This window comes from Crinia signifera, chromosome 5, assembly GCF_055691185.1.
Source record: "Crinia signifera chromosome 5, ASM5569118v1, whole genome shotgun sequence".
NCBI lineage: Eukaryota > Metazoa > Chordata > Amphibia > Anura > Myobatrachidae > Crinia > Crinia signifera.
The window spans coordinates 193100930-193128151 of NC_139221.1; the positions used below are offsets into that span (position 1 = coordinate 193100930).

The 27222-nt window shown below is 40.5% G+C and overlaps 1 protein-coding gene across 1 annotated transcript in view; it reads right to left on the reverse strand.

The window, feature by feature from the left end:
* Positions 1–251: 251 nt before the first annotated feature.
* Positions 252–27222, reverse strand: part of CCT5 (chaperonin containing TCP1 subunit 5) — a 45241-nt gene continuing 18270 nt past the window's right edge. The window contains exons 4-11 of the mRNA XM_083188365.1: positions 24353–24551; positions 22757–22949; positions 20372–20521; positions 10527–10646; positions 10205–10390; positions 4913–5050; positions 2922–3102; positions 252–504 (exon numbers count right to left, since the gene is read on the reverse strand). Of these exons, the coding sequence (XP_083044491.1) occupies positions 377–504; positions 2922–3102; positions 4913–5050; positions 10205–10390; positions 10527–10646; positions 20372–20521; positions 22757–22949; positions 24353–24551 (1295 nt within the window). The 3' untranslated portion in view covers positions 252–376. The remainder of the gene's footprint in view (positions 505–2921; positions 3103–4912; positions 5051–10204; positions 10391–10526; positions 10647–20371; positions 20522–22756; positions 22950–24352; positions 24552–27222) is intronic.

Here is a 27222-nt window from a genome sequence, read left to right on the forward strand (position 1 = left end):
ATATGTGCTGCTCCACTAATAATTAGCACATAAGGGTTCAGGAATACAGTGTAGTAATATTTGCCAGCTAGAACTTGCTATAAATGCAGAACGTACGCCTCTAATCAGATTTATTACCTTAATTTTCACATGGAAAGTCCTCATTTGTGGGATGTACATGTGAAAACCCCCAAATGAGGGAGAAGTCTGTACCTATGAACCAACTTGATATTACCTAAGCAATTTGCAAATAAAATCAAGACAGCAAGAGGTCAAAGTAATGTTCTTTTTAATGTAGATGTCTGTATACAGTATGTAAAATAAATTGAATGAAGCAATAAATAGCATTCAGAACAGGTGGAATTGGCTTCCAGCATAAGGTCATCCAGAAGAGATTTTACTCCTCTGTTTCGCCAGGTCGGCGTACGTCATCAATCTTCAAAATCATCTTGACCACTTGAGTAGCTAAGGAAATTTGTTGTTTTTTACCAATAAGTGTTTCTATCACATGCTGCTGCTTCATGTCTGAAAAAGGAAGGAAATATGCACACAAATATAAATCCATCAAAATTGGAGAGAAGAGGGCTTGTTGGACAGAATGTAAAAATTGCATCGCTCCGTATAAGTTAAACTTGCTATAAAAGGTTTTTCAAGAAAACCAGTGTCCTCACCACCTGTATTAAACAAGCCACTTTAGTAAACCCAGCGAGCTTGGGGAGAAAAAAACAAAAAACTTTGAATTCCCCATGTCTTTCACTAACTGAAAAATGTTTTAGCTAAATTCAAACCTTTTAAACGTTTATGAAAACAAAACATTGTACATTAGAGGGCTCATACAAAGCATCTAAACAAGAAAGCATGGAAGGGGTAAGCAATATCATCTTTAAAATGTCAGTGATTCTCATGTTTCTAGGCATTCATGCAACTGGTTTGATGAATAGATTAACTTACTTCATAATGGCAAAAAAAAAAAAAAAAAAAAAAAAAAAAAAAAAAAAACACCCTACAATTTTCCCTCCTCTTCCAGCTTGATCAACTTCAGAAGGACTTTCTGCTTTTAACACTTGTCTGCCCTCTTCTGCAAATCTTTCACGTCCTCAGTCTGCACCACACTGCTCTCTCTGGAGTGTCCTGCCTCTCTTGCCATCCTATCAGGAATTTGCCCAGTCTTCCTCTAACAGAGGCATGTCCAATCTATGGCCCTCTAGCTGTTGTGGAACTACACATCCCAGCATGCCTTGCCATAGTTTTAGCATGCCCTAATAGTAAAACTGTGGCAAGGCATGATAGTACCTGTAGTTTTACAACAGCTGGAGGGTTGCAGTTTGGAGATGCCTGCTCTAACAGTTTCATAAAATGTTGTGTTCTACTTTCTCATTAAGATCGTTTAACAGCACTTTTAGCCAGAAATAGAATACTATGCTGATGTTACTTTTTCAATCCTGACCTCTCTTCTCTGGTGTCTCCATTTGTTTCTGAGATTTCCTTCTGGATGCCCAGCACGGTCTTTAATGTAACATGTCTTAAGTCTGTTTTCTCACCTTTGAGTCCCTAATTTGTTAGATTTCACTATTATCCTCCTCACTACAATTTACATCCAGTCCGGTACTTATGTATTATCTGGGCTCCCATGTTAAATGCACCCCATTTTTTCATACCTCTACTATCCAACTACGCATGGAGTTGATTTTATATAGTGTGGCGAGCGCAGCGAGCCACCGTGCCCGAAGCGTGGCGAGCGCAGCGCGCCCCGCGAGGGGACGCGGTCTCATAAGAAAAACGGGAGCCCAGATATTACATAAGTACCTCCAGTCCTTCTCCCAGTCTTAAAACGTCAACCTGTAGGATCAGCTGCCTCACCCAGAAGGTAGCGAAGGCAACCATCCACTCACTGGTCAACTCTAAACTGGACTGCTACACTACTGCATTTTCTTCTCCAAATAAGCAGCTTCTGTCTTCCATCTACATCAGGCCCTATACCGGCTTCACCTAGCCCTCACTTAAACAATGTACATTTCTGACTATGCTGTGATCCAATTGTGGCACCATACAAGTAAAGAGGGCAACATCCAAAACAATGTAAAGGTCTCATAGTGCAAGGATTAATCAGACAGAAAATGCAATGTTATATGATATAGGATTAGAACCATCTTTTGAAGGAATACATTCCAGTACATTACATCTATGAGAGTTCTAGGAAAGACCCGTCTCTAACTTCAAGTAGTCCTCTATAATTTAGACTAGATTTTTTTTTTTTTTCTTTTAAATGCTCCATTGTATCATGTCTACTTTACAAAATTAGTTAACTTGGTAATTAAGCAGCCATGCATTAAAGTTCGTAAATAGTTTACAGAAATTGCCTGAGCATGTGCCATCAGGTTGCTGAGTGCCTACTGTGCAGCTGTGTTGTTGGGCAAGGTTCTACAAGTGCAATATCCCTGCATGCAAAAGATTGTTTCTTGGGCAAGAGGTTTTATGTACATCGACTTGAGAGGATTCTCTACGGTGTGTAAAGTCCTAATGGCTCAAGTGTTCCCCACTGGGATGCAGAAGAAAGGAGATTGATACTGTCAATTCATTTGGTGGTGGGATAACAATTTTTGCTCTGAAATGATCATTCCCCCCCATTACTAAATAGACATTTAGAAATTTTCAATTCACTTAATTAGTGAAATTTACATATTCTTGGGAGTCATAAAATGAAGAAAAAAAAAACTCAATTAACAAACTTTAACCATATCTGATTAACCCACTAATCTTAGCAGGCCAGTTTTGTTTGCTAGAAGCTGAACATATGTGGCTTTTGTTTTTAAGGAAAAATGCTTAAGTTTCATTCTACATAAAATCAATCTAAAAGATTGAATTAGAATCTTACAACTGCATTGACCATCAGAGTTTATAAATACAGAAATATATTGGCAGAAAAAAAAAAAAACCCTTACCATTGGTGCCTTTGTGCAAGCAGTCAATGCCAAGTGCAGGGTTCTTCTCTTTAACTTGCTTTGCACGTACTTCAGTCATGTTTTGAATAGGGTTCCTACCACTGTTCTCAGCAAGTGACATTGGAATAGTTTCCAAAGCATCAGCAAAACATCTCATTGCATATTGCTCCAAGGATGGACACTAAAGAGGGCAGGTGAATAAAAACAAAGTTTAGACAACAGGCTTATTGCAGAGCACACCAACATAGCATTTTTCAACGTCATGCAATTCTAATGTATTTGTCCAATGTACCATGTTTTTAAGTATGTTATGCGACTAATTCCTATGGGAGAAAAGCGCTATATAAATTATTAAAGTCGGTTTCATTTTATGTATAGTACTATGCATTAGAACTACGGGATTCAGTTATAATCCTGACACTTTCTCCCTCTATGGGTGTCCACGACACCCATAGAGTGAGAATAAATTAGTGTGCCAAGCATAGCAAGGCACCGGGCCCAATGCGTGGCGAGCCCACAAGGGGGTGTGATCCACATCCCCCCATTGTCAGGATTTCGGCGGTCGGGATTTTGAATGCCGGGATTCCGTATCAAACCCAGCACTACTACCTTACTTTCAGATTGTTCTCAGAAGTTAAAGGACTTACAAAAGGTAGAACTAAACTATACAATTTGGATAATATATATATATATATATAAAAAAAAAAAAAAACATTTGATGTGCTGTTGGTCCTAATGATCACGCCCATTTATTCCCCTTTTTTTAATCTCACGTCTATAAATACTTTTTTTTTTTCATATCAGAGACTTACGAGGTTTCCCAGGTGCAAGGTATTTTTTACTGCCTTCTCCCCATTTCTGCCCCTAATTAGATGCCCACAGGTTTACTCTACCCTCTGCCCAGCCATACAAGTTTATTCTTAAGCAGACGCCATTTAATTCACACTGCACTCGCAAAAAAAAAGTACTTGTGTAGTTTCACGGCGGCAGGCTACGCTACTTTGTCAGCATAGCCTCACGGCTGCCTAGCAGCCCAGCATCCCAGTCAGGCAGCTAGTCACTGTATTGTCCCCGGCAAGCCTAGTGAGCGCCTCACACTCCACCGGTAACCGCCAGATCATGTGGAGAGGGGACAGAGGTGGGTGGATCATGCGGGCGCCGGCTGAGAGGCACTCCATCTGTTTGAGACACAGGAGCGTCTCAGATGCTTGTGCGTCTCAGTAATTATTGCGGCAGGGTAGGACGCATTTGCCATTGCTCCATGTTACATTCTGGCAAATGCCTCCATTTCAAACCCCCACTATCCACGTAGGTGTGGAGTTGATATTATAAAGTGTGGCGAGCGCAGAGAGCCACCGAGTCCCACGGACTACTTGACTTGTATTCAGCTGCGCTCGCCACACTTTATACAATCAACTCCATGGCGACGTGGATAGTGGGGGTATGAAAAAGTTGGGAGGACGCATACCGTGTACGCTCGCAATGCTTCGGGCTGGCTTGGATAGTGGGGGTGATTCAGGAACACATTCACACCTGTCATGTCAGACAGGTTAAATGGTCAATGGTTCCCACACAATGTAATAAGCGCTGACTGACTACGCTAACTGCGTAACGCATACTGATTACACTAACTACATAAGCTCTGGCTAGCCGTGAACGGGTGGGAACACTACGCTAACTACGTAACTGCCGCCATGAAACTACACAAGTACCAACAAAAAAAAACACACCACATTACATAAAAATAAATTATAACAGTTATCACCACCCAACAACCAGGTGAATAAAAAGGATGAGAAAAATTACAAGGTTTAGACTTATATTAAGTTTGAAACGTCACCAACATTTTTTTAAAAGACGGAAGAATTGAATATCACAACATAAGCTGTGGGAAAAAAAAAAAATAGCCATGAAAAAGGGAACCAGAACAATTGAATACCCCCCCTGTATTTTAAGTTTAAATAAAAAATAAAATAAAAAAACACATTTACCTTGTCAGCAGCTTGGCTGACTGCTAAGGCACAGGATATTTCTGCAGCCCCACCACCATAGACAATGCGACTATCTCTTATCAAGTTGCGAATGACACACAATGCATCATGTAGTGAACGCTTCGCTTCTTCGATGATCTTAAGAGATAAATAAAAAAAGTTTATTAACAAGCTACAGCAGGAAGCAGAAGACTATATACAGGCATAGTGTAAATGTAAAAATGATTATATATATATATATATATAGCAAGAAGCAAGTGGGCACTTAAGATTTTTCACTCTGCACGGCAGCAGGTTTTAGAAGTAAATAAGTTTAAGACACAAGTTGAGTGGGTCAACGTTTCGGGCTCCTGGCCCTTTATCAAGACATCTTGCACTAATATATATATATATATATATATATATATATATATATATATATATATATATATATATATATATATATATATATATATATATATATATACACACACACACACATACACACACACATATATACATATATATATATATATATATATATATATATATATATATATATATATATATATATATATATATATATATATATATATATATATATATATATATATATATATATATATATATATATATATATATATATATATATACACACACACACACACACACACACACACACACACACACACAGTGTTCCCACTAGGTGGTTTTAGCAGGGCGCGGCGCCCTGCCCTATTTTTAAAGGGCAAATTGCGCCCTGCCCTTTTAGCAGCGCCCTGCTAAAACAGCCGGCCCGGGACTGTCCCCTCCACCGCATGCGGTGTCACTGCCAATGCAAACAGGCAAGTAGAGAATGGGGGAAGGAGCCCAGCAACTCCATAGGGGCTGGGCCCGCCCCCCACAGTGACGGTGGTGCCCGCCCCCCACAGTGACAGTGGTGGCCGGGCCAGCCCCTGACATCAGCGGGCCTGCTCACATTAAATCTGTGCCACCGCCACCTCCCAATACAGTGACTTTGGCGGCCAGGGGGGGAAAAAATCACACCTGTGGGAGCCGGTTAGCAGTGGCTGTTCCGGGCCAGCTGGAATAGCTGACAGCCGATCTCAGCAGGGGGATCAGTGGCATGTCAGCACGGCAGGGGGGGTACCTGGAAGAGCTGACAGTCTCCGTTGACAATGACTGTCAGCTCTTCCCAGTGCCCCTTGCCGCGCTGACACGCCACTCCTCAGCGGCGTATCAGCGTGCTGTTATTCCCTCTGCTGGGGGGGGGTGTTAAAAAATGTGTTGCTTTGAAGTGTCCTCCCGATTGAAAAATGTGTTCACTCGGTAGTCAGCACCATGCCCTAAACAAATCCTAGTGACATACATATGACTGGGATGCAACTGATGGAAACAGCAGACATTTATAAAGACATGGGTTCAGATCAATTTCAGAACATAATCACAAATCTGGCAGTCAGTCTGGGTTGTAGACACCATCTCATGCTACCACTAGAGTGAAAGCACCGCCAGCTTTCAAAAGTGACCAAAACATCAGCCAGAAAGCATAGGATCTGAGAAGTGGTCTGTGGTCACCACCTACAGAACTCCTTTATTGGGGGGGGGGGGGGGGGGGGGGGGAGAAAGAGAACGAGAAGAATGTTTGTGGCGCACTGAAATCAGTAATAAATTGTTAAATTGTAAATTTTATTAGTTCATAATAAGATGGTGATCCTTTGCCACAGCAAAATTTTTTTAAAAAACTGTTCATAGATAGTGTGAGAAATTAAATTAAAAAATAAATAAACTGTGTCCAGATTGGCTAAGTGTGTGTGTGTGTATTGATTTCCTTTATTATCTTGTAATACGATTGGGTGTATACCTGTATATTTCCAGCATATATTTGGTTGATTTAGATACTTAATTATTGTTGTGGCTAGCCAGAGATTCTGAACTTTGTTAGTGTTGCTCTTTTAAATGTAACACTTGTAATTTCACAAGATGTACGGGCTCAGTGCCCAGTTCCTACTGGGTGTCTGGTCACAGATCAAACTCCTATTTCACTGGAGTGTGTGTGTGTAATTAACAAGTAGTGATTTGTATGCAGCGTGCAGTTCCTTGCATAAAGGTTGCACAGTGAAATTCAGTGACATCCGTCTTCCAATAATGCCCACAAGGGAACTGGTGTATACTTTATCACGCGTACATTATCAAAGTTGTTGTCCCTTGGACTGTGCGATTAGATCTTAGTCCTTTTGTTGGTTACCCAGATTGTCACGACAGTTAATTAGTTATTCTAACATGGTTAGCATTCATTTGCTGGTGTAATTTTTTGCAGTGCACCAGGACCGATGCTCCTGCTGATCAGCTAATACATTAACTGTATGTATCTCCTTTATTCTGGTGCACCAGCATATATGCCGACTATTATTGCTCCCTGGGTGAAGCCCAATTCACTGAGGTGTATTTATTGGTACATACACGTTTATTTTGAAACGCCACATATATATATTACCCCACGGGCTGGGCTGACAGCTCTCAGTATATTTATTGCACATACACATCTAGTACAATATTGATGCAACATGGGCTGTGTTGATAGAGTTCCAGTACGTCTTATAAATTACACTATTTGCGTCAGCCGTTTATTAACTGTTCGGTGCCAATGCTGCCTGCTGGACATTCAGTGTTTGCTTAAAGTATAGTTTTTCCTGACAGATAGATGTATCTATACCAGCTGTTCTCAAACTGTCGGTCCTGGCCCCAAAGTGGGTCCTGACCTTCTGAGCATAGGGTCGCGACTCCATGTTGCTGACCATCAGGCTGATGAGTTTTCTAATCTCAGTCAGAGATAATTCAACAGATTTGTCAGACTCCTTGAATCAGTTATTTTTAGACTCATCCCATCATGTTGTGCCTCCACAATGCTGCCATGTATGTGCAGTCTGTTGACTACACATGTGATGTGATGACCTTCTGCATTAACTTGCTGGGGTCCTGTCATTTTTATAGTCTGATGGGGTCCCATAGCAAAATAGTTTTGACCCCTGATCTATACCCACGTGCCCAGTAATAAATGGTTATTTTATAGACTGTATTGGCAGCTCTCCTTTGCGTCCAATTTATGAAACGCAGATCTCTGTTTTGGCATCCGCTTGTTAGCTTTAAGCCCGCATGCCTATAGAGTTATTGCATGGATTTAGATTGGACAGTTGTATGCATATATTCTTTGAAACGCCCATATAGTGACAAATAAATATTGCCCTACGGGCTGGGCTAATAGGTCTCAGTCCTTCCCGTTATCTGCTCCTGTTCTCGCCTGCCACACTACTTGTCTATATTTCAGTTAGTGCACATGGTTGCGCTTAGACAATATGTCTATATCTAATCAGTACAGGTATCACATGCCTATTAAATTATTTCATTGAGGATCAGACAATTTATATCTAGCCGTCTGGCACACAGTTTAAGCAGATGCGAGCTTCGCTGGTGCTTTAAAAGGCCTTTTAAAAGTATCAGTGAAGCGCTGTGACAGACTTCTAGATATAAATTATGTAGAATACCCCTTTCACACTGCAGTTCTTAAACGGTAAATTGCAGAAGAGGAAAGGGGGTTTGGGGTTGCTTCTGCACCAGATATATGTGAATTTGTTGTAATGATCCCCAAAGATTAGTTACTAGATTAAATTATAGTACATCTTAAGTTGGGGGTGCTGCCGAAGACAATAAGGGCGGGATGCTATATAGCAGAAATGCGGTAAAAACCCCGTTTTCGGGGTTTCTACCGCATCTCTATATGCTATATGGCGCCTCCGCAGTGTCAGCGCTGCGGAGGGAATCGCCAGCTAAAGCTGGCGAATCCCTGCAGAAGCCTATGGGCTTCTTACCGCAGCGCTGTTTGAGGGATCCGTCACGGATCCCTCCCAGCGTGCCCTGCGGCCGGCGCCGGGGTCTGCGCATGCGCAGATGGACTCCCGGGTCACAGACCCGGAAGTCCAGTGCCGGCACCGCATCGCAAGGGACAGCTCTTACCGCAAGAGCTGTCCCTTGCATGAATAACGGCATATGTTATAGCATATGCCGTTATTAAAAATGCGATGTCCGGCGAAGGGGGCCGCGGATGTTACAACATCCCGCCCTAAGTGAGATGCAAGAAAGAAGGACAGAAAAAGGATTGTCTTTTTGCTGGCGCCAGCAGAAAAGACCATCCTTTTTCTGTCCTTCTTTCTTAGAGCTTCAATGCTCCAGGGTGCTTTAACCGTTTAACAAATACCGGTATTTGTTAAATGGTTAAAAAGTAGTGTGCAACCCGTTTCAGAGCCTTTTGGCAGTGTGAACGGCTCTATTTCTATGGCTTCAAAATGTGTTCCTTGGGGGTTAAATGGGTTGAATGTGTTATTGGTATTACATGCTATTTAAAATGGTTTGCACCTGCAATGTGAAAGGGGTTTAGTGGCTGAAACCAGTTTTTAAATACAGTTTTTAAATACCAGGTCTTAAACGTTAAGGCAATGTTAAAGCAGCATAAGTAGCAGAAATAAATAAATGGCACTGTACAGGTCACTTTGCTACACCCTCATCTAGAATGTGGTGTCCAGTTCAAAATAAATATCTCCAGAAGGATATAAATACATTAGATACTATAAAAACAAAGGAAATAAAGATTGCACATGTCCTACAGCACAAAACTTGCTGGGGGTGGGGGGGGGGGGGGGGGGGGGGGGGAGACGGGACACGGAAAGACAGCAGTTTCTGACTTGAGGGGTTCAGACCTATACAATAAAGGGCTGTTTTTCTGACAGGTCGGAATGCTCCGACCTGTCGGAAACCACATGGAATGGTGGGATAGCCGCAGATCCATATGCTTCTGTTGGAAATGCAGACAGAATCAGCCAGGTTTTGGCCCAGTTTCCGGCAATCTCAATGTGACTTTAAAAAACCAGTCTGATTGAGGCAGGGAGGACGGCGCAAGGTGAACAGCAGCAGATCACCCAGACACCGACCTCCCGCCGTTCACCCTGTCCCACCGCCAGGGGAGCACTCTCCATCATCCCGTCCGCCTTCTCGGTCGCTCATAAACGTCCCGGCCGGGTGAGGAGAAGCAGCAGCCAAATCTGATAGTTGGATTTGGATGCTGACATGTCGAAATGGATCAGACTTTAATTGAATATATCCAATTGTATGAATCCTCATGTTTTATATAGCTATGATAACACTTTGCAGGGTGTGGGATTGGAGTGGATGATCGTGTAATTAGCTAATAAAAGCTTTTATAAATGTGTTAAATCTATCCACAAGCGCACGCCTTCCAAATGTATTTGTTAAACCTACCATCTTATTTCCCCCTCTGATGAATATGGTTGCAGCTCTGGAGTTCTTGCATTGCTCTATAACAAGCATCCGATCCTTGGTTGTTCCAAATGATATTTCTCTAACTATTCCAGCAAATCCAAGTTTCTCAGGCATCAGCTCACAAAAACGCGGAACAATACGACCTCCAGTAGCAATAGCAATTAACTGGAAGAACAATGTATATTGTAAAATGGTTAAGGATGTAAAGCAAATGATAGTGATTATTTATTTACAGTTTCTTATATAGCGCAGCAGATTCCATTGCGCTTTACAATAGTGATTGCAGCAGTCTTCTACTTACCTCTATTTCAGGACCTCCAACCCAACGGACAGCAGGAAGCTCATTTTGCAGTAATAAGTGATTTGCTTCATCATCAAAGCCCCACTGACATATAGCAAGATTAGCACCAGTGTCTTTAATCTACAGGGAAGAAAAGACAAAAAAAAAAAAAAAAAACAGCATGATGCATATCAAAAGTCCATGGTGGATAGCATAAGCATGGGTAATAGTTTTGCTTAAATAGAATAGGAGAGATTGTTAAATACTATTAATAATGAAAGATGATTCTAACATAGGGTATAGTATAGTTAAATAAATCTGTAGGGATAGCTTAATTTTGAATGTACAAGTTAAATTTTTAAAATAGTGGTTCCCAAACTTTCTAAAATCACAGCACCCTACAGTGTCAGAATTTTTTCACAGCACCCCTAGGCCTTAAGTATTTTAAAATGTATAAAAAATAAATAAAAAAAAAAAGTAAATGTTTTTAGTCATCCTTACGTTCATTTATGTGGTGATGGATACCATTTGCTTCTAGAAGTTTTGTCTGCCGCTTGGACCATAAATAATTTAAATTGGTCCTGGAAAACCAATCCAAGGCACCCCTGCAAGTGTCCCAAGGGTAACATGGCACAGTTTGGGTACCACTGGTTTAAATGATTTAGGAATAGGATTTAAATTTAATATATAAAAATATGTATCTAGTTGTCTTACTGCAAATTAAACCTAACAATATTGTGCAGGATTACAGGTTATGTAAGCCATTTAGACAACACAAATATTTTGGACATTACACTGGTTAAACCCATTATTCTAAGTAATTTCATAAACAGATACTCTAGGTGGCCTTATATCCTGCATGCCACTATAAACGGAGGGCTTACTCAAGTAGCAAGAAGTGTTAGTACCCTTCCTCAGTTATCTATAATTGTATTAATAAAGCAAGCAAGTTTACATGTACAACATATATGTTTGATTCCAGTACAAATAAATTATACTATAGTAGCAGCAGCAGCATGTGACCCTGTGTAGAATGGGTATGGATAATTGAGTCCCCAGCACGTACATTGACAATCATTAGGTTGACGACACTAGGTCGACATGCAGGAAGGGCGACTTTTTTCTTAGTATTTTACCTGAATTTTGACAGTCAACAAACACTAAAACGTAGCACCATGCCCCCTCGCATGGCTCGCTACGTTAGTGCCGTGATGGCTAACCTATGACATGCGCCTGACTAACTGGTAGCTGCGTTTTTGACAGACACTGTATTAATGCAGCCTTCTTAAATTATATCTTGCTCTTTCACATTGACTTTCACATGTATAACGGGCACCACGGTGTGTGGCACATTTATAACGGATGCAAATATCACCAAGTTGATATTTCTTGAAGTTACACACGATTCGAGGAAGGCCACACTTTTACAATTTTGGACACACCAAGCTGAAAAGGTTAGCAATCACTGCCCTAGTGGATGGTAGGGCATGAAATACCGCCAGTTGGCACAAAAAAAAAACCCCCACACGTAAAATCCCCAGGTCGACCTTCCCTTTGCCAACCTAATGACCCTGTCGACCTTCCTGCATGTGGACCCAATGACCGTAATCCATGTAGAACAGACCACAATTTTTTACACAAACAGGTTTCTAAATTACTCCCATTACTCAAAGGGATAGTAGGTTTTAGATTTTGTTTCATCTCTGTTTTACTGGTATTTTCAGGCTCTATTATAGTTTTAACAGCAAGTTTCTTATTTTTTTAGCAAAATGCTTCAACGATTAATGGCCTCACAAATCTATTTGTAAATAGAAGCTTTAGATTAAGTCCTTGATACCACAAATTAGGTACTTAGTAAATAGAAATGGTATATATGTCACTGCTATCTTGTTTCAGCAGCCTCAATATAAAAAAAAAAAAAAAAAAAAAAAAAAAAAAAAAAGGAAGGGTACACATTTTTGGGGATTTTAAGGCGCTTGTAGTAGTCGTGCTGGGATGAAGTTGTGAAAAATGAAACAATGTGCTTGCCTGTAAGGAAAAAATGGGTTAGAAAGCTTTTTGCTTTAAAAGGTTTACAGCCCTTGGAGTTAGCTGTGGTTGGGTATTTGTTGTTTTATATTAAAGATGGTGGCATCGGGGATAACGCACAAAATGAGCAGACCTACACTGTCCCTACAATAACTCTCCTTTGTTTGCGGGGATTCGTGTAGAGCTTTCACTGTTGATGTCTTTCTGCATCTCCGTCTCCAGAGTCCTCTGTCCGGTCATGGAAACCGTAAGTTGAGGCAGCGTGTTTCCGGCTCTTCGTTCGACGCTCCCGACAAGTTCATCCAACGCGTTCCGAGTTCACCACTCTTTGTCAAGGATGTTGGACCCTTGTTGGGACTTCCTTTTTATTCTTAAACTAAAAAAACAACTTTATTTAAAACTTTAAAAAAGCACATTTGTTTTTTTCGCAAGCTATCTTTAAAAAGGTGGAAGTTGCCATTGTTTTGGTGGCAAGCACATGTTCTATTGTTGTGTGTAGATCTAATGCAGGTATTTTACAGAAAGGGATTTAGGTCTCTATCGATATATAAGCCTGCTGGAGTTAATGAAACAAGATCTACGAGCTAAAAATATTCTGTTACGATGTCACCTCCTCGCCAGTGCGGTGTGATTTTTTTTGTATGGTCAATTTCAAGGTTGATGGGTCTTTGTGAGATTTTGCATAGTGGTCTGATAACAAGAGGGTTAACAACCCACAGTGTATGTAATATATGTGTTCTGCTAGTCTGATCTTCATTTTTCTTTTTGTCTGACCCACATATTGATAATTGCACAGGCATTAATACATAAATGACTCCTATGGTCTCAACTTATTTGCCGTTTTAACTTGTATTCCTTCTTCGTTTGGTTTGAGAGAATTGTTTGAATTGGTTTAGTTGTTTTTTTTTTCTTGTTGCTGTGCATCCCATACAGTTCAAACATGGGAAAAAAACCCAGTGAAATCCTTTTCTACTCTTGATCTAGTGCAGTGGTTCCCAACCTTTTTTCTCTCCCGTACCCCTTGATTAGGCTTTTCATTGTTAAGTACCCCCTCCTCTCATTTTGAAGTATGGACAGTACTTAGCGTTATGCATGTCCTTATATTAAGGAGGAGTGGAGGAGTAGTATACAGCAAGGAATCATGCCCTTCTGTGTCTAGAGACTCGTTGTGTACTATCTCCAGGATTCCCGCTAACACCGGTAGGATTAATGCCGCTGCCTTCTCCACCTTTGTCAGTGCTGGGTAGATGAAGGCTGATGTCTGAGGGAAGCACGGGAAGCTCCCAGTGGATTGCTGGTCAGACATATGACACAACATGGTTTGTCTCCATGGCAATGGGTCTTCTTCAGCCATCAAAAGACCTTTTCACCGTCCGCCATTACCAATATTATTTTCAAGTACCCCCAACTGGTCTGCAGAGTACCCCCAGGGGTACTAGTACCCCAGGTTGGGAACCACTGATCTAGTGGGATAAAACTTTGTGAGTTCATTGTTTGAAGTAGTTGCTCGCCTGTATATTTTTTCGTTTTTTGTGGTATGATTGTTTAATTCTTGATCTAGTTGTAGATCAATGTTTATTGAAGAGGTCTTCTATTTGTCTGAAGTTACTACTGTACTGGGTAATGAGACTTGTGGATCTTGGTTTATGGTAGTTTTTTGTTTGTATTGGATCATTTCTTGTCTGTCCATTTGGTATACTTTAATTCTATCTTCTTTTTCAATTTGGATTCTTGGTATCCTTTGTTCATGAAATTCTGTTTTGCAGCCATACTTTGTACATTGTATGTTTCTATTTCTGTTCAGTTCCTTTTGATCCGTCGGAAGTTGCCGTTGGGATATTTTGTACCCATTTTCTGTGGTGGTTGCTGTTGTAGGGCAAGATGTTATTCCCATCTACTTGTTTTGTATGGGTCCTTGTCATCGCCATGTTTTTGATATAGATCTCCAGGTCTAGGAAGACCTAATTTCTTTGCTGGTTACTGTTGTCAATTCGAGGGCATAGGTGTTTGTATTCAGATGTTCTTTGAATCGTTCAAGGTCGTCTTCTAGGCCGTCCCATATAAAGAGGACATCTATGTAGCGTTGCCAGCTTTTGACGTTCTTTCTATAGGTGTTATTGGACCAGATCTGCTTGATCTCCCACTGCGCTACAAAGAGATTTGCGTATGATGGTGCGAATGTCCCCATAACAGAGTGATTCTGACAGGGAGCGGGAAAAACACTGACTACGCAAATAATATATCTGACTGACTACGTCAATTCTGAAACCAGAGTTACGCATAAAACACTACAGAAATAGTACTAAGTACTGAAATCGCATCACATGCCTTTATTGGTGACCATGCAATGCGATTTCACTACAGTGACGTACATATGTTAATTGGGCGCCGTGATAATACACAAGTACCGAATTTACAGATTTGATATCAAATTTTTTTTTATCATTGCTAGTGTTGGGTGGTGGTACCAGATATATGGACCTTGCGCACTCCAATAATATAGTTGCAGTGTTCAATTTTTCTGTACTTTACTAACAGGTGGGATATATTACTGCAAGACAGGGCCTACACCTTTTGTTCTATAGATCTATATGTGGACAGTAACAGTTGAACACACTTAATTAGCAGTCAAAAAAAAAAAAAATGATTATAAACATCCCGTAATTTGTGCAAGTTCGCAAAAATTGCAATTATGTCAGATTCAAGGAACAATCTCATAGAAAACATAGAATTTGATGGCAGATAACCATTTGGCCCATCTAGTCTGCCCCTTTATCCTTCAGATAAACTCAACCCTTTTTGATCCTTATTTCTTTGTAAGAATATTTATATGCCTATCCCAAGCATGTTTAAATTGTTCTACTGTCTTAGCCTCAACCACCTCTGATGGGAGGCTATGCTACTTATCCACTACCCTTTCTGTGAAGTCATTTTTTTTCTAACATTTCCCCTGAACCTACCTCCCTCCAGCTTCATGTCCTCGTGTTCTATTACTTCTTTTCCTTTGAAGAAAATTTCCCTCCTGTACTATGTTAAAACCCTTCACATATTTGAATATTTCTATCATGTCCCCCCTTTCCCTTCTCCTCCAAACTATACATGTGAAGATCTTTTAGTCCTTCCAGGTAAGTTTTGTGATGTAGGCCATGCACCATTTTAGTTGCCCTTCTTTGTACACTCTAATGTATTATTTATATCCTTCTGAAAATATAGCCTCCAGAACTGGACAAGAGCAAGAGATGGAGATAAAAACGATCCCACAGACTTGGTTGAGAGATGCAGGCTGGAAGCAAAGGCTCACAATAGATCGGGAGTTATAAATTTAGTATACAAAAAAAAAAAAAAAAAAAAAAAAAAAAAAAAAAAAACACAGCCCACCACCTTTATTCCCTTGGTAGTTTATTTGCACTCCAGTGTGATGGATCAAGAATAAAAAGAGCAAGTGCACGAGACAGAGCATGCGAGAGGGAAAGCAATACAGAGCGATAAAGAAGCAGTAGTAGCTTCACTTATTTGGAAGTAACTGACCCATAACAAGCTCAGCCAGAGAAGAAGTGGTACTACGCAACACCAGGCTTTGGGGTCGATCCCATTAGGTCCAAAGGGTGCGAGGTGCAAGCGCTTTTAAGCAAATTTAGCCCGCCGTAAAGTGTGCCTGGTGCCATGATTCACACTAGCGAATCATACGCACGGAATAGAATTGTCCCCTTTGTCTGATAGTCCATACAGTATTTTAACATTACACTGAATGCAAGTAAAACCCAGCAATAACCCCCCCCCCCCCCCATTGTAAAAAAAATAAAAAGTTGTACTTAAGTTTAATCCTTCTCTGAGTCCACAGGAAACACTGGAGTGCTTTACAGTGGGGAATAAATGGTAACCACAAGTAGCATGGGCACTTTAAGTATTGAACAGTGTGGCTAGCTCCTTCCGTCCCCCTCTCTTCCCTGATTCTTACTACGCTGACTATCTTGCAGTGGTGGAAAATGCACTATCCAGCATTTCTCTCCCCCGGGCACCACCCCCTATGGTGTGGCTACAGGAGCATAAACTGGGAAAAACAAAGTCCTATTTAAAACAAAAACTAAACTACCTAGTCTAACATACAGGAAAAAGACTGAGGGGCAGATTTATTAAGCTTGGAGAAGAGATAAACTGGAGATACAGCGGAGAAAAGGTAAAAAGGAGATAAAGCACAGCTAATCAGCTGTGTTTAAAATAGACAGTTGGAAGTTGATTGGCTTGTACTTTATCTCCTTTTACATTTTCTCCGCTTTATCTCCAGTTTCTCTCTTCTCCAAGCTTAATAAATCTGCCCCTGAGGAGGTGAAGGAGGTATATGTACCCAATGTGGGCAGAGCTACAAAAAAAAAAAAAACCTGTCTAAAGTTGGGGGATGGTATCTAAACATAGAGTAATGGCTGCCATGGAGACCAGTTTGTGCTGTAGTACCTGACGGACCAACAACTGAAAAGAGTAAACCCTGTCCTGAGGCAAGACTACTTTCTGGAGGGACATGTTCATCCCCAGAAATAGCAGCTTCTGTAAGGGTAGAGGCTGCAACTTCTGGAAATTGAGAATCCATACGTGATGTATTAGGGCAGTGGTTCCCAACCCTGGTCCTCAAGTACCCCCACAGTGCATGTTTTCCAGGTCTCTACACAGAATCACAAGTAATATAATTAGCTTTACCTGTGGATCTTTTAAAATGTGTCTGAATAATCTGTGCACCTGCTGGGTGACCTCGAAAACGTGTACTGTTGGGGGGGTACTTGAGGACCAGGGTTGGGAACCACTGGGTGCTCGGTGTCAACTGGACGTTGTGCACCAGAATCTCTGGTGTAGCGGCTTTAATGAGATCTTCCAAGTAAAAAGTTATTATGATACCTTGTGCCCTTAGTAGCTCCATCATCACTGCCATGACCTTTGCAAAGAACTGTGGCAATGACTAAAGGCCAAAGGGCAGGGTCCAAAACTGGAAGTACATGTCTGTTTGTGAACCGTAGGAATGCCTGATGAGGTGGCGAAATAAGGATGTGTAAGTATGCATCCTGTCCAGTGACACCAAGAATTCTCCCTTTTCCACTATCATGGTCTGTGGAGACTCCATCCTGAACTTGACGGCCTTTAAGAAAGGATTGAGCTGTTTCAGGATGGGCCTGGCCGAACCATCCGTCTTCGGCACAAGAAACAAACTGGAGTAGAACCGATATTTCTGCTGATCCTGAGGTACAGGAATGACCACCCCCATGTTTATGTTTAGTGGTTTGCCAAAAGCTTACCCCAAGATAATGTGCTTGTCCGGAGAATGGCCAACCAGTTGTAAAAAGTAGTGTGTGAGTGTGTGTGTGTGTGTGTGTGTAATTGAGAAGTTCCTACTGTAACCCGAACACAACCAACTCCCTAACACAGGCATCCTGACACTAGACCCAAGTGGGTGAGATGCAGTCATGCTGAAGGCTTTGATGAGGTTTAGGGTCAATATAGGCTGAGGAGAAAGCACCCCGACCTCTGGTTCCTCTAGAGGAGGATCACACCCTTGGATGGGTGACAGGACCAAAACTACGCCCCCTGAAGGGTTCTACTCTATACACTATTAGTATAGGATAGTAAAGAATTACTGTACAAACAGGAACGGCTTTGTCACAATAGCGCTATGGTATTTGAATATACAGAGCACTAGGAAAGCAAATTTATACATAGTCTTTGCTTTAACAAGCCACTAAACCCCACTGTCTGGCTCTCAGATCCAGGGGTAGCGGCAGCGAGACACAGGACACCTCCGCTTACTTCTCCAGCAGCATATGTTAGGGAATGCTGGGAGTCAAAGCGCGCAGTGTAGCTCACCCCCTCACTATGGTGCCTGTATTTTAAAATGTAGCTTTTAAATTCCACCTGAGGTTTTTGCATGGACTCCCTTCTAGCAAGCGGAGGACCCCAACGTGCAGCACAAGCAGCTAGTCGGCCCTCACTGTAACGGAGGTTATAGCAGCAGGAACTCTGGCTCCCACCGCACGCAGTGACAGAGACCCCCGTCAGCACACATGTTGCAGGCAGGTAGTGGCAGACGCTACCTGCATGTCCTCTTGATGAAAAATACAATTCTAAATAGCCCATGAGAGGCAAAAGCTCCAGCTCCTGGAGCTACCCATACCATTTAATATTTAAAGTGCCTCTACTCACCACTGTAAAGCACGCCAGTGTCACCTAGAGGATGTAGGGGACATATTGTATTACTTTTTGCCTTGCCTGTTTCATCAATCTAATCACCACACTGCCCAGCTATATATAGTGGTGTATGGGTCATAGGGTCGACATGCATTGTGTCGACCATTGAGATAAACATGCGCTTAGGTCGACCGGTCATTAGGTGGACACAAGCATAGGTCGACATGGGGTTTTTCACTTATTGCCACAAATGTCGACAGTCGATATTGACACCGTATTGGTGCTCCGCTTTCTGTCTCATGACTTACCATGCTTTGGGCAAGGTGCCTAGCTACATTCGGCACACTTTTATTCTTCAACCAGCCCTAGTGGATGGTAGGTTATGAAATACCTCCGATCAGCACAAAAAACAAACAAAACATGTCGACCTTTAGTGGTCAACCCAATGCATGTCGACCTGATGACAGTAAACAGTATACAGTGGACCCAACTGGAACAATACCGAAGATAGAACATTTTTATACATTTATTTACGGTTTCTTATGTAGTGCAGCAAATTCTGTTGCACTATGAAAATTAAACCATACAGAAAGTCACTGCACTTCTATATATTGATCCAGCCCTGTAAAGACACAGAAACTTACAGCATCACCATACAGGAAAGCACTGATCGTATAGCACCATCTAAAAATGGGAGTGCGCGCCCTGTCCCTGGGTCCAGACAGACTAGAGTGTACTGGGGAGTCCCACCAGTCAGTGCTTCCCTCAACCCTGACTAATATGGAGAGATCTGGTAAAAGTAATCTTAATATCAATCAGCAGGTTAAACTCTTATCAATCACTCCCTGTGAAGAGAGGTTAACAGCATTGGCAATTTTTTTTTTTTTTTTAAGTGTTGTGTTATACATTCTGCAGTAGGATGAGGTTTATTTACAGTCCCTCATCTGGTATCCCATTCGATAAGGGGAGAGAGTTTCCCATGTTTCCAACTAGAAGATAGTTTACGTTTAAAATTGGCCAGCTACAGTTTAACATATGCTCTATCAGGTCCACCTTGTATGTCCTTCTTGCAGTTGTTCCAGCAAGAGGGTGGTTAAGAGTAAAACGCTAAGTAAAGGTTTACACACTTGGAAAAAGGGCACAGTGGAGCGTCCTTCTAAAACAGACTAAAGAAGTTCCCAAAATTGGTGATCCAGGATCAAAACAGTATTTATAATTACTGTAATATACACTTAGTACTGTTAATCATAAAATGTGTTGCCAGAGGTGCAAACATGTCCACAACTGCATAACCAAACCCAAGAATGACATTTAAGCATAATTTACTTCATGTCACTTCAGTTTCTTAACAACTCCGTAAGAAGCTTTAGGCCTAGAGTGCGCAACGATTCAAGTTTTGGAACCACTGGAGTAATGTAAATGAGGTTAACTCTCAGCATAAGAAACAATACAAGCTATGGAAAACACTGAAAACCATTCAATTCAAGCTGCTATTCTTGAAAACTAGGGTGGCCAATCCCAGGATTGAATCACAGTACTAGAAAGAGAAAAAAAATGCCCTGAGATTGGCATCCCTACTGCAAACCAGCTATCTTTAAACTAAGTTTGTTAATTTTTAAGAATAGGAGGTAAAACATAGCACACATCTATAAAAAGATCATATTGCCAACCTGTTTAATCATCTCAAGGAACTTTTCTCGCTCATATTTCTGAAGTGCTTTATAGTCCTCCACAGATGTCACATCAAGCTTATGCTTAGTCTTTGGCTTCGGTGGCTCAAATGGACAGGTGAGAATAGCGATTTTAGCATCTTTTACTTCCTAGAATTAAATTAAGTATAAAATATAGCTTATATTGGACAAAATGTAAGAAAATCTAAAATTAATATACAATGAAGAACTATTATCAGTATAAATGGCATCTTCTGAAGCAAAAAGTGCTCAGAAAAATCAGGAAGTTATGTACAGGTTTAGTATCCTTTATCCAAAATTCTTTTGGTCCCGAGCATTTTGGATAATTTATATATTTCCATTATGTATCTTGCATTTCTGTTGTACAAGCACATCAAAAACATGAAATACACACATATTTTATTTCTGCATGAAACAAAGTTTGTGTACAATCTCGGACACTGAATTTGACATAATTCCCTCAGCAGTATCAGTTACAAATGTCCCCAGTAGGGTTTTTTGACTATGGTTTTCGGAATAATTTGGATAATGTATTTTGGATAAGGGATACTCAACCTGTAACAGAATATCTACACTGCACTCCTACAGTCATTTGCAAGTCTGAAATAAATAGAATCTACCAATGGATGTTAAAATAAAAAAAAAAAAAAAAAACTGTTTCTTCCACACACCTTGTCACAATATATATCTAATGTCTTGACCAAATGCTGCCAAATGTGCAGGGCTTCAGTGAGAAAACCTATGGAGGCAACTCAAAATCAGTTAGTCAGAGTAAAGCCGTTAATATAGAACAGGAGTGTTCTATTTAGCCATGCTAAAATGGTGGCAGGGCATGCTGGGATGTGTAGTTCAACAACTGAATGGCCAAAGTTTCCACATCCTTGCTATAGAAGGATAAGCTGTCCTCATTTCTCACCCAGGGGGCTAATGGCATCTTAAGTCTGTCTATACCAACAGGGAGCGATTATTCAAAAGGCCATTACTTGGGCGTTCTGAGCTATACTAGATCACTCAGCACATAGCTATGTGTCAGCGCTTTGTGCGGAGCCATCTGTCAGGGCCATTGTTCTCCAGTGAGAACACTGGCTCTGACCGATTAACTGACTGGTGAACTGACAGTTAACACTTGTGTCCCTCAGGGGTGTGTTTTGAGCCCTCTGCTATATTCATTTACTTATGATTGTTTTTCTAGTTCTGACTGTCCAACTTATTAAATTTGAGGATGATATTGCCATACTGGGTCTCATCACTGATGAGGAGTCAAAGTATAGGTTGGCAGTATCTAAATTGGAGTCATGGAGCAGGGAAAATTGTCTGATTCTGAACGTGAGCAAGACCAAAGAATTGCTTGTGGATTTCAGGAAGTCTCGTAAGACCACGTATCTTCCACTGGTTTTAAATGGTCAACAGGTGGAGACCGTTGACACTTAAGTTTCTGGGTGTTAATATATCCAAAGGTCTCTCATTGAGCACTCATTAATATTGTCATTAGAAAGGCCCACCAGCGTATGCATTTTCTGAGGAAACTGCACTTGGCTGGTATGAGTAAGGGGACTTTGGTGAACTTTTACTCATGCGTGATTGAGAGTGTTCGCACTTATGGTATTGTGGCATGGTTTGGTCCCTGCTCGGCAGCCGACCGGAAGTCCCTTCAGAGGGTCGCGTCAACTGCAGGTAAAGTAAAGCAGTAGGGGTTGTTTTGCCAAGTTTACATGACATCTTTAAGAAGTGGCTTCTTTCAAAGACCAATCGTATTTTGAGAGATCCTACTCACCCAAATAATGATTATTCTCTACTTCCCTCAAATAGGCGTTATCGTTCAGTTTTATGCAAAACTAAACGATATAGGGAGTTTTTTCCCAGTGGCTGTTCGCACTTTAAATACTCAGGGTTAAAACATCGCAATGTACGTATAAATCTTGTAGTCATGTGTTACCGTTTGATGTCTCTGCTTGTATATTTGTATCGTTCACAATTTATTTTCGTTTAATGTTCATTGTATGTGGGCATTTTATGATAAAGATTCTATTATCAAGCATCCTGAATATTAATCGCCGGGCAACAGAGCATCGGCTATGGCCCCTACACACGAAGTGATGTTGACATTTTCTAGTGAGATCACTTAGAAAATGTCCCTAAAATCGCTTTGTGTGTAGACCCCATTACACTATAGCTCATTTTTTGTAGCTTAACTTCTGCGCTTATTAAGTGCCTAATAACTGGACATGTCTGTAGTTGAGACAACCGTATTTAATAAAATATTAACATAAGTAACCCCCATACCTACATTTATCTTTTGTTAATAAGGTACTAAACACAGACAACACCTTTGGTACGTATTGCCAATTGCGCTTTCAAAATTACCTTTGGCATCTGTGGGTGGCTGAAATCCTTATCCACAATTACTCCTTTTATTAACTTTGTATCCTCAAGTTTCCCACCAACTTTACCCTCAACTTTTATTAACTCAAAATCCACATCTTTGCGGTCCAGATCAGCAACAGTCAGAATAGCATTCACTGCAATTTCTGCCATGTGCCTGTGGCAGCGGTTAATTCTAGAAAAAAAAAAAAAAAAAGAGGGGGGAAAAGATTAAAATGAAGACAAGAAGGGGGACTCGGGGGAGGAATCCACTAAACTGATAGTAATTTAAACACTCATAAAGGTTCTCAAATGGCCCGAAATGTAGCTACCCAAATGTGGGCAACCATGGTTCCCAAATCTTTTTAAAATTTAGAACAGTGGGTGCTCTAATGGGGCGATAAGGTTGAGCGATGCTAGATGCGTGGTGCTCTCCCCACATACCTATACAAATGGAGCAGTCCTTATCTACTGCGCCAGCGATACATTTCTGGCGCATGTGGACGCTTGGCTAGATGAGAACAGCTGCCTCTGTACATACGCATATTGCTCTTTATTTTTGTAGAAGGTGAACAGCATACCAGGTAAATACATTATAAAAAAAAAAAAAAAAAAAAAAAAGGCAAGAATGGTTTCAGCATACAGGTGTCAGAGAATAGTACAAAAACACTTCTGGAAGCTCCACTTGTCCCCACTGTAGGACATACCCCGGCCTATTACTTGGGCAGCTGTTTAACTATCAAGAGCAAAGTACCCCCAACAGTGCACGTTTTGCCTGTCTCCACACAGAATCACAGGTGAGATAATTAGCTCCACCTGTGATCTTTTCAAATGTGCCTGAATAATGAGTGCACCTGCCGGGTGACCTGGAAAACGTACACTGTTGGGGGTATTTGAGAACCAGGGTTGGGAACCACTGCTCTAGACTGGAAACACTTATATAAGGAGAACCCATGTGCTGCTTAATCAGCCCAACCCAAATCACCTAAATTAGGAAACCTGGACTGGATCTAATTTTTCTGCTGCTGATCTAAAACCTGATCTGGATTTTCCATATTGTCCTCATGTGGGAATATGCTATATCTGCCACAACATACACATCTCACACATACCTCCCACTACACCTACTGGGGCCTACATGCGTTGCGATTTAGAGGCATTTTCTTTACGGAATTTAGATTTCCCTTAACTGTAACTAAGTGTTAAGTCAAACCATAAGAAGAGTCCACACCATTATTTTCCCCCTTTAGCTAACAATGTGCATCAGCACAAGAAACATTCTCTTGCCGAATCTAGATTCATCTTGACTTTCAGATTACTATGTGTCTAGGGAAATGCATCAGTTTCTCACAGCATTAGGATCCTCAACCACTTGTGGTGGCTTATAAAGAAAATATCTTTCTATTTAGATATTTTTATTTTCTCTCTATATTTGGGAAGACGATATCCTCCACACTCCAAATCTACTGTTAATTTAACTAGAACCAGGTAAAGGTTTTGGAAATAAGGCTGTAAAATCCAATGGGGCAAGGGCAAGTATTTTCTTTGATTGCATACCTCTACTACTTACTTATTGCAAAACAAATATGAAAAACTTACACTTTGGAGCCTAATGTAGTCATTGCAGTTTGAATAAGTGGTTCCACATTCTCAGGATCAATAGGAAAATTATCACTGATCTTATCTAAGTTCTCAATAGCAATTTTTGCCGCTTGTTCATAACCATCTGCAATCCTGATCGGGTGAATACCACGATCCAACAATTGCTCAGCTTGTTCCAGCAATGCTCCTGCAAGAACTGAAGAATTACAGAATGAAGGTTATAACAAATTCACCTTGAAGATCCGCACAAAGTACCTGTCAGCAATTCAATAAAATTATCAGCAATAATATACTTAAAAAAAAAAAAAAACAATTACAAATACATTATACAGTATATTGTAGTTTAAATAGCCTTAAACTATTTTAAATAAAAAAAAAAAAAGCACAGTTTAAAGAGAAGTTGTTAGTTTGAAAACAACCAGCATATAAATAGGATTTTGATACCTACTGTTAAATGCTTTTCTCCACAGGGTACACTGGGTATAGATGGTGATGAATAGAGCTGGCACTTTAAGAAACCTAGACATGCTCCTCCCCCTCTACCTGCATTAGTCCTAGTTACAGAAACTGAGCCCAAGAGAATATGTAACAAGAGTGGTAAAACTAAGAACATGAAGACACCTTACAAACAAGACAGCTATGTGAAAGAGATAGGAAGGCACACAATGTACCCTGTGGAATCCAATTAGTAAAATTTGGAAAGTACCAAAATCCTATTTTATCCACTAGAAACTAAAAGGCAAGACAATGTGAACAAAGTTTTCCCTTTGGCAAGAAGCCCTGGTGAAGCTGAAAAAAAAAAAAAAAGTGACTGCCTTTCTTCTCCCTTCCATGCCTAATGGTTTATTAAAAGGAACTAGGCCCTTCTACTTAAATTAGTTTTTTTTGCTTTATAGTCCCAGATAGGAACTTCTGCAGGAGGACCCACCCTAGTCTTTATTTTATTTTTATTCCTTTTTTCTATTGTCGGTTCTCGCTCGACTTTCTCTAATAGTTCTCTTGGTTTAATTATCTGACACTGAAGTAAATCATGTCAGCTTTCAAGTCCATTGTCACTTCTACCAGTTTTATTACATACTTAAATCGGATACTTGTGTTTCAACACTGATTCATGTTCAAATGAGACCATGGATTTAATGTGCCATTATGTCTTAACTGTATGGATCAGTTTTTTGTACAATATTCAAGAAACCGATCTTAAATATATATATATATATATATATATATATATATATATATATATATATATATATATATATATATATATATATATATATATATATATATATATATATATATATATATATATATATAATACATTTTTTGATGGCCAAAACTGGAATCAGAAGCCATGCAACTATCGGTAATACCAACATATTTACAGTTTCTTATATAGCGCAGCAGATTCCTTTGCGCTTTACAATTGTAGACAGTGATAAAACAAACTGGGTAGGAGGGCCCTGCTGCAAGCTTGCAATCTATAGGGACATAGGAGGGAAACACAAGGACAGGCACCAGTAATAGCATAGCAGTCCCACCAAGTTGCAGGTCCAGAAGTGAAACTATTTAATACATAAGTGTCTCAGAGGGTTATGCGTGTAGTATTTAAATATGATAGGCGTGCCTAAAGAGGTGAGTTTTCAGGGAACGCTTGAAAGGTTGGAGAGCGTCTTATTGTGCGTGGAAGGGCATTCCATAGGTTGGGAGCAGCCTGGTGAAAGTCCTGTAATAGTGAATGGGAGCTAGTGATCTGTGCAGAAGAGAGGGGCAAATCTTCAGCCGAGCGGATTGGCCAAGATGGGAGATATTTTGTGATAAGTAAAAGATATAAAGCTATTAACCATACTACACCAGTATATATGAGAGTAGAAGTATTTTATATTGAATACGGTAAACTACAGGCAACCAATGGAGGGATTGGCAGAGCAGATCAGCAGACGATGAGTGTCTGGCTAGGAAGATCAGCAGCATTTAAAATGGATTGCAGTGGCGAGAGTCTGTTCTTGGGAAGACCAGAAGACCATTGCAATAATCAATGGGGCAGATGTATTAAGCTTTAACAAGAGAGAAATCCAAGGGTGATAAGGAGAGATAAACGTCCAGCCAATCACCAGCTAACTGCCATGTTGCAGCTTGCGTTTGAAAAAGTCAGAAAGGAGCCGATTGGCTGGACATTTATCTCTTTATCACCCTCGCATTTATCTCTTAAGACTTAATACATCTGCCCCAGTGCGTGATATGAGTGCCTGAATAAGAGATTTAGTAGTGTGAGCTAGGGTCCCATTTTGGATATGTGTTTATTAGATGCATGTAACATGATTTGGAGATAGATTTAATGTAGGAACAAAGGACAGTTCATAGTAGATGATAACCCCTAGGCAACGGGCTTGTGGGGTAGGGTAGATTGTCAAGTTGTCAACAGTTATGGAGATATCAGGATGGTAACTGTTCTTGGCCGATGGGAATATAAGTAATTCCGTTTTGGAAATATTGAGTTTGAGGTGGCAGACAGGATGAAATGGCAGAGACTTGGCCCAAGACCACTGGTGACAACTCTGGGGTTGATAGATATATTTGAGTATCGTCCACATACAAGTGATACTGAAATCCGAGAAGAGCTGATTAAAAACAAATTTTAAATGCCTAGTATGTAGCAAGCTTCAGAGACCACATCTAGAAATAAGATTCCCGTCTGTCCTTCATTTTGCCAAAAGCGGCAGTAAAAGCTAGATTTTTCAGTAGCAGGCCAGTACAAAGTATGGAAGTATGTAACATTGGCTTTGATGGTTATTTGGTTTTAAAATCTAGCCATCTGTAGCAAATTAAAAACAATAGCTTAAAAATGCTATCAATGTATAGAATGTTTA